Raw genomic sequence first — 14,609 nt, 5'->3', positions numbered from 1 at the left:
AATAGCTCTTTTTTTTCCTCAAATGAAACTTTACACTATTTTTTTAATTCTTCTTCAACGCGCCAAGCAGTTTCTCTAGTGTTTCTCTAAAATAACTGAATGGAGCCGACACTGTCAACAACAAAATTGAAAAAAAAGCTGTAAGCAAATAAACCTTTTACTTTTTTACTCTATAAGACAGCATCTTGTATTTAGTATTGAACCAACTATATAATATATCAAAATGAGCTTCTTTATATAACAAAGGACACGCTTGCAAATAGATACATGTCATACAGAGACAAATGATTCTTGTCACCGAATGTGGAAACCACCAAATACATAATTAACTACACATAATGCATCTCTACAGGAACACAGGAACGACAAAGCAGTGTTGCAGTTACTGCTTTCAATGTTAAACTTTTCTAAATCCTGACAGCCTGTTTTCATGAGGGGGCGGGATTTTTTTTTTCTTCTCGTCAAATGGCCATGATTGGATTTATGTTTATAGTTTTAGTACTAGTTGCTTCACTAGGGTTTATTTGAATAATAGAGCTATAAACACAGTTAGGTGCACTCAAATTGTATTTATCATCACACTTTACTTTTGTTATTTTATAAATCACTCTTTATAAATAAAATTGACTTGGAAATAATTACCAAACTTGTCAACATTTGATTATTCATTTAAAAGTAAATTTCTAACAGAACTTAGTGAGTAAATCTTGGTTCTTAAAGAGCTTCACTGAGCTAAAATTTAATCTCCTGACAAATAGAAAAAAAATAAAAGTAAAAAGAATTAAATTAAAAGCTATAAATTAAAGCTTCATCAATAATTCTTCTTGTAAATGAGCAAAAGCCCTGCTTATGATTTAAATTCTCTAAAGGAGCTGGAAGAGTTGAATCTAATTGTTTTTAGCGGCATATTTTTAGATGATTATTGGCAGACAAAAGGGACTCCAGATATAATTTATTGCATGAACAAATAACAACTAAGCATGAAGGATAATAATTTTATTTTACTAACTGACGTCTCACTGTTTTATCTTATTCTCTTAATTTATTCAAGATGTAAAACACAATACTTGACAGACGCCAGATTGTCTAGGTTTGAATTACATCATGATATAGAATACATATTTGAAGCAACCCTGTGCAGGGAGAAACATATGCAAATAGATAAAAGCATGGAAATAAACTTTAGGTTCTTGTTATCAGTTATTGACATTAGAGCATGTTGTGTCAAAAAGGAAAGTTGCATAAACAGAAATCTAGTCTAGTTCCTGAACAGCCTCAATATTTCCTGTGAAATGCGGATGCAAATATGCATTTAATAAGTTTACCCTTACGCAAAATCAGTCAAAATAGTAATACGTTTGACTTTTCCTTGCAGGTCCTGATGAGATCTGTTCTGTTCTATTCTTAAGCCAGAATAGAACAACAAATCACCTGAAAGTGCCTGCTGAAGAAGGAAACAGAAAGCAGGAAGAGGGCGAACACACAACCTCAAGAAGGCAGAGAAAAAAAAAACCCGTCTCATAGCCTTAGTCTTTGTTCTGTAAGATGACTGCGTTCACTGGTCAGATCTGCAGTCTTAGTTTTGGAAATAAACCAAGCAGCGTTTGTTTCTCGCCTTGCAGCTACAGGATCATTCACTGAAAATGTGTTAAAGATTAGATATTCTGAAATCTATGAACTACGGTTCCCTTAGCTCTATCAGACTATTAATCTATTGTGGTCACTGGGGTGTGTTGCATTACTTCCTTTTCCATATTCTGTATTTGGTTGATCCATGTAGTGTAATTTTCTGTAAATGCTCTTCTTTAAGGGAACTCTTCATCTTCCCCCTATTTGCTTGGTAAGGGATAACTTGCCCAGCATTGGTAAAACTATGCTTTCCATTACTGTCTCCCTGATGCGATGCTTCGCTTCCCCCCCTCTGCTGCTCTCTGCGTCAGATGTTCAGTTATTCCTTCGCCTCCTTTAGTGATGATACTTACCTCTCAGACTGCTTCAGATCAGTAATAAAATTTATTTTGATTTTTAAATGTAAAAAATATATAAATATACTATAAATACTGTATATATTATATTTTCATAGAAATAAATTTAAAATGTCAAATCATTCTGGCTTAAACGTGTATATAAATGTACTCTTCATCAGACAATATTGTCCCAAAATGTTGAAAATTTTTTGTATTTTTTAAAAGAAATCCTGTCTTAGAATCTGTGTTTTTTTTTTTGGTTATCTGCACACCTAAATATCTGTCAATCACATTTTTTCGGTCATAGCATCTTGATTCATATGTCGCAGTTTCTAAGAAACGACCTTGACAGAGTCGTTTCTAAGAAATCAGGTGTTCAGGCACTCAATCATTTCTTTAATCCAAAATCCTCCCAGTTTCTAGCAATTCAATAATAAAGTCATGTATAAATTTAAGAGTTGTATTTGGATGAATGTGTCAAATTAAACACCAAAATAAAAGTTTTGCAAAATGATCAGTTATTTGAAGAAAGGATCTTTGGTTGCCCCAAATATTGCAGAGTGGAGCCTCTCTGCACTGTTTCTGTAGTTTAGTCTTTCAAATGATTCTCATCAATCAATAAGTAGTTTAATAGATCCTTGTATTTAAATAAACTGATAGTAATCATAATATTTTTTATGTTTATAAACAGTTGAAGACAGCCATTATGACACATTATATTTACCGGCCTACTTATTTATTAGCTTTGTAAAACTTTGTTTTTACTGGAAATCCTTTGTGAAGCTATTCTTACTTCAGATCCCAAAGGAAGCATAAAAATTAAATAATATGTTCTTTATCCGTTTTCTACATGTGTAAAGTAGTCTGAAAAGGTTGACTTGAAAAATAATTTCTCTCCATTTGAAAAAAAAACAGAAATGAGAAAAAAGCAGTAGTTCATTGTATTTTCATTATTAGTTTAAAATTGAAAACTAATAACACACAAATTATATAACTTGACCATTTTTGAGATGAATTTCAATTATTTTTCGTCAATAATTTCAAAATTCTTTCCAAAACAGAGCAATTCAGTCTCTTCTGATTAAATTTAGTTTAAGTGCTATATGTTTTCCTGTCCTTTATGGTAACAGCCATTAAATTGATTATTTCTCTCTATTTTTTTCCCCCATCAAATATGAATAAACCCCGCCTCTTGCCCGTAGACAGCTGAAGATAGGCACCAGCACCCCTCGCGACCCCACATGGGATTAGGTGTGTCAGAAAATGGACGGATGGATGAACTATAAATAAAACAAATAGTTTTCCTTTAACATCCTTTACAACTTTGAAAACCAAAAAAAGCATAAAAATTCATATTAATGACAGCTATCCCACCCCAGACACCCCCAGTGTCACATTTGAACAAAAAGAGAGAAAAAGAAATTTACTTAAATAAATAAAAAAAAAGATATATACATATGTATATAAAAAATATTTAAAATCTTAGGAAAATGATGTGAATATGTCAGTTTTGTTGGAGGAGAAATTAAATGCAGGAAAGGCAGGAGGCATATTGAATGCAAAAACCTAAGAGCTTAAAAAGGAAAAAAAAAAGCTTATTAAAAGAAAGACCAAAGGAAGACCAATACATTAAAAACAACAATAGGCAGAAATACAAATGATGGTAATAAAGAAGACTGCACAATTAAAAATGTGTGATAAAAACAAGAAAAATGATGACGAATATTAGGGATTATTAGGCTGGTTTAACACTGGTTGTGTTTGCTACAAAACGTACCGTATGGAAATTCACACCATGTTTTTGTTATAAATGAACCAGAAACACTTTACTCTTCTCATATCTTACTTCCTTTTTTTGTGTGTGTTTTTTTTATATACATGTACATGTTTTGCTTGATGTTCATTAAAAGAAAGACTTGATCTCTATTTCTCAGAAATGAAGAAGGGCTCTCCATCATGCTTCAGTGTCACATAGCTGGTTGGAAGTTAACACATTCCAATACAATGGCTCCAAATAATGAGATGTTGTTTTAATGGTCATATGTTTCTAATGACTGATGGTAAATTCTGGACATGTAACAAGCAAAGAGATGCTTTGCAGTACGGTCATTGAACTGCTTACTGTTATCAGAGGTGTTTATCACGTAATATACATGTGTCCTGGTAACCACAGTGTAAACTTTCCTGTCCGCAAATGTATTAATAGCCTGTGAGATTATCTTCACTGGCAGATGTGTCAAGTAACAAAGTACAAATACTAAGTAGACATTTTGCTTATCTATACTTTACTGGAGTAAATATTTTTTAGACAACTTTTTAATTCTAATCCTTATACATATTTTTTGCAATTATCTCTACTTCCTACTCCTTACATTTTAAAAATAGGCTCATTAGTTTTGTTTCATTTAAGCTAATTTATGTCTGTTGGTATTTTAAAAAATTAGTATTAATTAATTAATTATGTATAAGAAAGTTATCATCAAGAATTATAGAAAGTGTTTCCTTTAATAGGGTAGCGTGTCAAACCAGTATAAGGTTTAAAGAATCTTTTCCTGCATAACTTTTATACTTTAAGTACTTTTAAAAATTATACTTTTACACTTCAACTGGTGTAAAAAAAACTTAAGTTAATTCTCTTCTAGAAGTGTTTTTAAACAGTACGATTTGTACTTCTGCTTGAGTAATAAACATTAATACTTTTGACACCTCTGATCACTGGTACCACTACAGTCAAGGGCGTAGGTTTGATTTCAACTTTGGTAGGGACACTATTGGTTTTCAGTTTCATTGTTTTGATGTCATTGGTTCGATGCAAAAATATGCATGCTCTTTTTTTATGCTAAATATGAGCATCAGGGCACATTTTTCTTAAAGAGACCAGCAGCATTTCTTGCTACATTAATACAAATCTTATAAGCGCTACACACACTAGATGCTGTTTATCAATGTTTAAAGCATCACTGGCTCTATTGAATGTGTAGTGCTAAGACGGTGCCTGTTTAACCAAATATAGTCCAAATATGTCTGTTATATGTGTATTCATTCTATGTTTTCTTTTGAAGATATAGAATTGTGCAGAGGTAAACAGAGGTAAACCACACTCTTATTTATTTTTTTTATCTAATATGCTCTCTCTGTATCATGCAAAATAATACATTCAAGGGACAGCAAATAAGTGTATTGTATTTACATGTGAAATGGAACTATAAGAGGAAGTGACACTGAGCATTTAAAATATTAACATCACTACACAAGTTGTACATCTGGGCTGTAGTTACTCTGTGTATCCCATTTCATGTATTTTATCTAGGGCTGAAACAATTAATCATATTAATCGATTATTTATATAATCGTCAACCAATTTAGAAATTTATTAATCATTAACTGGAGTATAGGGCCACTGAGAACAGGAATTATGCCAAGATTGTAAAAAATATGTAAAGATTTTGCATTTAAGATATTTTAATATTCGCCATCTAGAACTCCTCAAGAGGAAAGGTTTCTGTTTCACCTGGTTTCATTTTGTAAAAAGAAATCTTCTTTAAGGAACCTTTGGCTATCTGATTATTAACCGAGTCATCGAAAAAATAATAGACAGATTAATCAATTTACAAAATAATCATTAGTTGCAGCCCTAATTTAATGGTAACTTTCCAAACACATTTCTTCCATAATGCAGCACTGAAGGGCAGCTGCTTCACCTTGAGGCTGCCCTGCATCATTATATCTGTTTCCTACAATCATATAATGTTTCTTTTATACAAGTGTGTTTTTAATATTAAAGGATAAAATAATAATCATTCTCCTATATTGCTAACTGTCTGACTGTTTAAATAGCTCCTTATGCAACAACGCTGTATTGTAAATTATAAACATTTTGTTCACAGCCAATTATGAGTAGGGACAAGTATGTCGATCCAAACTTTTGGTAGGGACATGTCTCTATTGTCCCTATGCAAAACTACCCCCATGACTACAGTGCATTCATAGCAACCTGAGGCCCTTCTTCTAACCTCGGGGGACTTTATTCATGCCTACCGACCTTGAGTCAGTGTGATTTATGCATCACTAGAGAAGCAAACACTGAACTTGCTATAAGAAAATTGCAAGAAAAGCATTCAGTTCATTACCCTTTTCTCCTCTGCGGAGCTGAGGTGTTATCGTGGTGTGTAAATAATCAACTCGTACCAAGTGAACCAGTCATTAATTACAATATGAGGAAATGGTCTTAAGAAACAGATGATGCTCTGAGGGGTTATTTCAATTCTACCCTGTGCAATGAGCTCTGCTGTCCTTGTGGGGCATATATTGATGGAGAGACAGACATAAATTTCTGTGTTGAGAACAAGCCTTGGAAAAACCTATGGAAGAGGACAAACCCTGTTTCACATGCTGCACGGCAGGCTGTTCCTTATCTTTTATAATGTCTCACTTTTATTGACAGAACTTCACAGTTTTCTAAGAAATGTACCCCTCCTTGTTTGTTGTGCTTTGAAGACATAAAAGCCTGGATAGGCCAATTGACAACCCTAAGGCCAGTTGCTGTGAAGTCAGCGGTCAAAATCAATTCTAGACTGAATCTAGAAAACCGTATCAAAGCCATCGTCCAGCCAAGTTTTTACTAATTAAGATTAACACTATTTTTTCTTAGCCGTACTTTGAAACAGTAATTTATGCCTTTGTTACCACTTGGTTGGTTTACTGTAGTGCAATCTAGCAATGAGTCAGTGATTTATTTATCTCTTGGAACAATAAAGTATCTACAGTGGAAAAGGTGAGCTGCTGACCTTGACGAAGGACAATGTCGGATAGTAGAAGGAATACTTTGAGGATCTCCTGTCAAAGTTTTCTTGGTTGAAGCAAAGACTGGATGCTGGAAGCAGGATTTGTTCATCACTCAGGCGTCCAAATGGTCAAAAGAGTTGCAAGGCTTCAGGGTGGATGAGATCTGCACAATGTCTCTGTGTGTTGTTGTGCTGGAAAGCCTGTTTAATATCAACAGTAACTGATAGTGGTGTGAGTTAGAATCCTATGGTTCCCCTTTCACAAAAAGGGGAACCATAGGATTTATTCTAACCACAACATAATTTCTCAGTTTCCCTTGGAAGGAAAGTCAGCTTTCATGGTTTCAGTCCCTGTCATGACAGACTGGAACAGCTCTACACACTCTGCATGATGCTTGAGGTTTCATGTCTGTTAGTGCAACAAGGCCGCAAATACTTTGTGAACCTGGAGAGTTTATTCACCCATGTCCTTAGTAGTATCCTGTGGAGGCACTTCAGGTGTATGGATCTGCGGACCTTTACTAATGGCAAATCAACCTCTGCACAGGCAGAGTAGGAATCCTGTCTAAAATAAGTTTAGATCCTGTTCCCAGTGTATATTTGCATCTGGCAGGGCTGCCGTCTGTGTCTGGTCCTATTTATAACCTTCATACACAGGATCTGTCTGTGCAGCCAAAGGCAAGAGATGGTATTGTTTGGGGACCAGTGAATTTAGTCTCTGCTCTTCTCAAATGATTCTGCTGGTTCCCTCCAGCCAAGACCTGCATTATGTACTGGGGCAGTCAAGAGTTTCTCCAACACATGCAGATGCCCAAGGTGGCTCAGGCATCTATTTGGATGCCCTCTGAAGGCCTCTCTCCTGAGGGTTTTCCGGCAGATTGGTCAGAATGTGCCCCAGGACAAGCTGGGGAGACCTGTCCCCTGGTTGCCACTGGACTGCCTCAGGCTTCCTAGAGGAGCTGGTGGAGATGTCTGTGGCACGGGGGAATCTGGGCATCTCTGCTGATACTGCTATGTCCCACGTAAGAGGAAAATGGAGAGTACCAGTATGAGTACAAGTGCATTAGTTGCCTATATATTTTAGTGTTCTTTTAAAATCCCTTAACAAGCTTTTAAACCTCTTAATAGCCTCCTCCTGACCCTAGTCCCCCCTGCCCATCTGAGCTGCTTTTTTTTTTTTCCTACTTGCTTTGATTCTGTTTTATTTTCCTATACACTACTGTTCAAGAGTTTGGGGTTACATTGAAATGTCCTTATTTTTTAAGGAAAAGCACTATACTTTTCAATGAAGATTACTTTAAAGTAGTCTTAACTTTAAAGAAATACACTCTATACATTGCTAATGTGGTAAATGACTATTCTAGCTGCAAATGTCTGGTTTTTGGTGCAATAGATATAGACCTATACATAGGTGTATACAGTAGAGGCCCATTTCCAGCAACTATCACTCCAGTGTTCTAATGGTACAATGTGTTTGCTCATTGGCTCAGAAGGCTAATAGATGATTAGAAAACACTTGTGCAATCATGTTCACACATCTGAAAACAGTTTAGCTGGTTACAGAAGCTACAAAACTGACCTTCGTCAAAATGGCCACAAAAGGAGAACTTTCATCTGAAACTCGACAGTCTATTCTTGTTCTTAGAAATGAAGGCTATTCCATGCGAGAAATTGCTAAGAAATTGAAGATTTCTCACAGCGGTGTGTACTACTCCCTTCAGAGGACAGCACAAACAGGCTCTAATCAGAGTAGAAAAAGAAGTGGGAGGCCGTGTTGCACAACTGAGCAAGAATATAAGTACATTAGAGTCTCTAGTTTGAGAAACAGACGCCTCACAGGTCCCCAACTGGCATCTTCATTAAATAGTACCCGCAAAACACCAGTGTCAACATCTACAGTGTTGAGGCGGCTGCGTGATTCTGGGCTTCAGGGCGGAGTGGCAAAGAAAAAAACATATCTGAGACTGGCCAATAAAAGAAAAAGATTAAGATGGGCAAAAGAACACAGACATTGGATAGAGGAAAACTGGAACAAAGTGTTGTGGACGGATGAATCCAAGTTTGAGGTATTTGGATCACAAAGAAGAACGTTTGTGAGACGCAGAACAAATGAAAAGATGCTGGAAGAATGCCTGACGCCATCTGTTAAGCATGGTGGAGGTAATGTGATGGTCTGGGTCTGCTTTGGTGCTGGTAAGTTGGGAGATTTGTACAGGGTAAAAGGGATTCTGAATAAAGAAGGCTATCACTCCATTTTGCGACGCCATGCCATACCCAGTGGACAGCGCTTGATTGGAGCCAATTTCATCCTACAACAGGACAATGACCCTAACCACACCTCCAAATTGTGCAAGAACTAAACCTAAATCCCTACAAACACTCTGGTTCCCTCAGGGCAGCCAAAAGGTTGCCTCTGAGCATCCCAAAGACAAAATGCAAGCTCAAGGGAGACCTTGGCGTTGCAGCAGCAGTTCCTAAGTTGAGGAGGCCCTTTCAATTCGTCATAAGGCCGAGGAGGAGGCCTCCTCACTTTCTCATGTTCAGTCCCCTTTTTTTACCCATATGTTTTCCCTGGCCTTTAGCAACACCTTAGAAGTTGACTTTCCAACTTATTTAAATGGTTTTACTACCGGTTATTAACTTTCACACTATTTATTTCTATCTTTCTTTATTTTATTGATTCTATTATCCTTTTTTGGTGCTTTGATGCTTTATTATTTCAGATCTTTTTGATTTTAATGTTGGTTTAATGTAAGATGTTTTTACTTTGTGTACAAAACCTTGGTCTTGTGGATGTTGTAAGTGCTGTATGAAAAAAGCTGGTAACGTGTGGTACTCTTCACATTAATGCATAACACAGCACCCCTTTATTGGTCTGTCTTTCTCAACAATACATTTAAGAAACATAATGAAAAAGATCAGATAATATGGGGTATCCCAAATTAGGGGCTGCATCCTTCAAAGGACACAGTAGAAGCCGATTGGGTCCTTAAAAGACCTCAAAAAACATGGAGACTGGAAGTAATAGTCTGCGAATTGGAACAGTCTAACCTTCAGCAGCAGTCCGGCGCTCTCACCTCAGCGTAATTTTGTTTACCTAGCAACCGTTACAACAAGGCACATGAAGTCTGCACATTGTTTTTAACATGATTTATCCCGAATATCATTTATCAGAGGAAGACACAAATCTTAGGCAATCCAAACTAATATGGCATCATTGTTATGACTAGTCTTAAAGAAAAAGTAAAACGTGCAATACAGAAAAGTGAAAGCAAACTTCAATTATTCTTTTGATAAAGATAAGGGGGTCTATTTTGATTTTAAATGGAAGATGTCGAAAAAACAGGACATGCCTTCACCATTGTGTTTTAAAAACCTTTAAAGAGCTGATGAAAAACTATTGTTTCTTTATTGATAACAGCTTCAATATTTATGGCTGGATCCCAACACTTTGGCCTATTTTTTATTAACTTAATCCTTGAGGAACTGCAGCTGTTGTACATGGCTACAGGCATGCAAGGATTAGCTACAGTTATTTATCTAATTCCTCCAAAAGAGTTAAATAAATTCTAATCCTGAAGTTTATCTTAAAGATTCATGGAGCATCATAAGGAAGTCCTAAATAAGCCAAACATGATCATTTCGACATGATCTAAATGAGTTAGGAGTTTAAATTTCAATTTCATTGCTTTGAATACAAAGCAAACCACACGTCATGGGGACAAGCTGGAGTGGCCGAGCATCCACCCCAGTGGACACTGGATCACCTACATAAATGGCCACCGATATATGTAAGGACAAGGGGTCCAACAGGCTGGTCTGCAGTACAAAGAACTGTGCTGGCATAACTATGCAGACCTTTCCATCAACTTCCCAGGCTGCCACCTTTGGACATTTTCAGAATACCCGATAATAGCCTCAGCCTGGGAATGTGTTAAATTTAGGTTATTTCTCATCTTGTTTTATCTTATTTTATGTCATTTTATTTTATCCGGGACTTTTTCAAATTTAAAACACTGTCACATTTTACAGCCAGTAAAACATTTAATGCATATTCAGCAGCCTAAATTTCAATAGACAAAACTGTTATAAAAGTATAAAACATCACTATAACTCTGGATATTGCTGAAACTTCAAGCACAACCAGGTGAGGTTATAGACAACATGAACCACCATAATGTTTGGGCTGCGTGATGAAAAAATAAATGCATAACTACACAGCTTGAACTTGATTAATTTACTTTAAGTCAGATAATAACAAAAGAATAAAATACGCAGAAACATTTCTGAGATTTGAAGTGACATTGTGGTTTTAAATTTAGATACTATAGCACATTTTATTACAAGATTACGTGCCAGGGTCACTATCCTTTTAAACTTTTATCTATTTCAAAGTCAATAAATGCCCCAACCCAGAAGGTAAAGCTAAGAAGAAACAATGAGAAGATTATTAGGATTACTAAAAGCACTGAATCATCCAAAAGCCTGACAATTCACTACAAGTCATATCGGCAATAGTTTACAGCCTTCTTTATCAACTACTATCTTTCCTGATAGCTTATCAGAAGTACGGTAATGAGCTCAGATACATGAACGAAAGACTTTGTTTCATCATCAACATTTGATAAATGATCTTTAAAAAAGCAACTTGGCACGTTAGCAACGAGAGTAAAATACGCCAGAGTAATGGAGGGCAAAAAGTTATCATGTGGAAAAGTGGGTTTATCATCATATAACTAATGAATACAGCTTATTTCAATACAAATAATAACAATGACATTTTTTTATTTAGCTGAATTTAGGATCTACACCAGTAAAAGCTTTGCTGAATTAAGTAATTATTGGTTATGTTTTGCCAAAAAAATTAGATTTTTTCCGAGTTTGTTAATATGCTTTGGTTAATTATTACACTGTAATATTTTTCATACAGACAGTGATAGCATGATTTTTTTTTTATATTAGTTATTAAAAAATAAAGTCCTTTTAGAGTTTCTATTCAAAGGAGAACCAACCAAAGGTTTGGAAAAACTGAAAGTTTGATTCTGCATTTACAGCTGAGCCAAAGGACTATCAGGTTCGTTTGTTCCACTCACTCACTGTTGTTGAGTAAATAGACATGAAAAATGAAGCACATATTAGGAGAACTTCCTGTACTTTTTTTTTAATGCTAATTTAAAGCATGCTTCGTAAAAAGGAAACTTAAGGAAAAATGTTTAAAGCTCTCAAATCATCCACCTGACCATCCCTACTGTCTAAACTGAAAGTAAATTCTGAGGCATCATTAAAGCTGCATTTTTTCACACCACTGAAAGTCAAGGCAGGTGACAGCATGATCAGAAGGAATGAATATGCGTTATCTGAGAACTCGTGAAAGAAAGAAAAGCAGCAAACTAAGCCCTTAAGGGGTTACTTCCTTTAATTAAGTTTAGTGTTAATTCTTCAATAAGAGAGAAACTGGGCAAGGTGGCAAAACAGAAGGGCCCATCTCACACAAAACATTACAGAGATCACTAAAATTTCAAGGGAAAAATAAGATTGAACTTTTAATATTTCTTCTGTTACAACTAGTATGCAATTAACACAACAATGGATCCTTATGGATCAAACTCAAGCAAACTTAATCCACCTAAAAAAAGGAATGGCCTAGTCCGAATTCAGACTTAAACTTAATTGCAATGCTTGCTTTTAATTGACAAAACAACCCAAAAAAAAGTCTTTCAATTTGTCAGAATTCTATTTTATTTCTACAAAGGAGAGTAAAAAAAATGCTTAAAGTAATGTGAAATAAATAATATAGCAAACCCTGGATGGAGGTTGTTTTTCTCCAACAGTGGTTGCGTTAGGCAATACGCAAGTGGTGTAAATATGTTTACATAGGGTAACGTGGGCATTAAGCGGCAAAAAAATCTATAATCTAGAAAAAGAAATATATATATATATACATTCTACTTTTTCCTAAACAGATTAAACAAGGTGAACATATTTTTAACATTTAATCTTATCTCAACAATTTCAACACCTGTTTACAACTCATCACTCTTTTTCACGGTCATGGTGAAGTAACCAATATAGAGCATAGCGTTGCTCAAAACTAATTACATGCAATTTGGCAGCTAAAACGCATCCTGTCAACGATCTGCACAAACTCAAGTTAACTTTTATATTTCCCTACGGCTGTTAAAAATACTGGATTTAACAAGGCATGGAAACAGTTTCTTGACACACCCTTTCAGAACATATTTCACTGAATGGGAACCTGGCATGTGACAATGAAATTACCAAAAAATGTGAAGGATATCTCTTTGTTTTGACCCATTTTGATTATAGAGAAAGAGTAACTCCTGTATGACAGACTCAGCTGTTAGGAGAAATGACATGAAATCAGCCATCTAGCACTCACCTCATTGACCAGTCATCTCATAGGCTGGCATTGTTTAACCTTAGACGGAGCCCAACTAACACCCAGCTTAATTAATGCTGAGAGTCACGAATTGATTTTTTTTCCAAAGACAAAATATTTTTTACCCACTAAAACATCAAACCTTAAATGGAAAAATTTAATAGTTGCGTTTAAGGATTTGTTCAACACAAAGCCATTTTAAATTCTGTTTAAAATTAACCAACAGAGCAGTAACAGCAACAGGTGAAGAATTATAGGCTACTTAATTATTCACCAGTTGCTGTTAATAATTGGTGCTTTTTATCCAGAAAAAGGACAGATGATTGATCCTTAGAAGGTATTTAGAATAACTGAACATTTAGGAAACGAAACCAGGAGGGGAAGTCCCTTAAAGCCAATGGAGAAAAGAAATAAATTCAAACTTTCTTACAGAGCAGTTTTTTTTTTTTTTTTCTCTATTACTACTTTTCGCACTTTGGGTGATTATTTATGAGTTAGAGATCTTAAAATGTATCGAAAAGTAATTCCTCAAAAAGTTTCTAAGATCTTAGGAAGTTCACATTTGTAAAATATGTCTTTGCTTCTGGAAAAGTTGAAGTCTTTAACTTACTTTTACATATTTATCCATAAGTTTATTGTAGAAACGCTTTTGTCAATTCAACCCGGAAGGTAAAAAAAAAATGTATATAAATGTAGAGACAGTGTTTAATGAGAAAATACAGATATTATAAGTCATAAGAATCCTAATTAATGGAAGTTCCCAAATAAACTAGAGGGATGAACATACAGAGAAATGAGTTTCTGACAGAGGAAAATGTTTCTAAAAGCATTTCCCGTTATGGCTTCATGCGATGCGTAAAGTCCTCCGCTCCACCAGACCCCATGATGAAGAATAGAAGAACATATTTAAAGGGGAAAAGTTAGAAAGGTTTATTACCTGCTCTGGTCTGGACGCTCTGGTCAGTGAAATGTGTCAGATTAATAATCCTAACTCGGCTGTCCTGAGGCAGCATAGCGGTAATCTGCAGCTCACAGGGCGGTGACTTCTCAGTTGCGCCTGTTTGTCTTTTCTCTCTGTCAACTGTCGCAAGATCTTTACTGTGAACAGCCGCCCGCCGTCATTCCTCACTTGCAATTCTGTTTTTGCAAATATTTGCTATTACCCAATTTTAATCAACTCAAGAGTACATTTATTTTTAAAGTGTTTGTAGGTTCACGTTAGAGTGATATGTTTGAAGTTTTGAAATGCACCAAATGGAAAAAAAATGGGATTTCATATCACAGTAAAGCAGAATACTAAAACCTACGGAACAGGATTAGTACGGAAGAGGATTAGGATCACTGGAAAAAAAAAAAAAAAAAAAGTTTACTGATTAAATTTTATTTCATTTTAACATGGGAAAAAAGTCAGGATTCAGACTTTTTTCTCAGAATTCTGACTTTTTTCTCAAATTTCTG

At 35.3% G+C, this 14,609-nt stretch overlaps 1 protein-coding gene across 2 annotated transcripts in view; it reads right to left on the bottom strand.

Moving 5' to 3' along the window:
* b3gnt3 (UDP-GlcNAc:betaGal beta-1,3-N-acetylglucosaminyltransferase 3) overlaps positions 1–14,214 on the bottom strand; it is a 22,906-nt gene extending 8,692 nt beyond the window's left edge. Inside the window, exon 1 of one of the 2 annotated variants that reach the window (XM_015403012.1) lies at positions 14,089–14,214. Coding sequence is in view for 1 of the 2 variants with exons in the window: in XM_015403011.1 (XP_015258497.1) it covers positions 6,755–6,861 (107 nt within the window). In the remaining variant the exon portion in view is untranslated. Of the gene's footprint in view, positions 1–6,754; positions 6,883–14,088 lie in introns of those variants that run through there. The other variant, XM_015403011.1, reaches the window with a different exon arrangement.
* Between the last annotated feature and the right edge of the window lie 395 nt (positions 14,215–14,609).

Source organism: Cyprinodon variegatus, unplaced genomic scaffold (assembly GCF_000732505.1).
Source record: "Cyprinodon variegatus isolate N-32 unplaced genomic scaffold, C_variegatus-1.0 Scaffold1425, whole genome shotgun sequence".
In the NCBI taxonomy this organism is placed as follows: Eukaryota; Metazoa; Chordata; class Actinopteri; order Cyprinodontiformes; family Cyprinodontidae; genus Cyprinodon; species Cyprinodon variegatus.
This window is presented reverse-complemented; position numbering and strand designations above follow the sequence as displayed.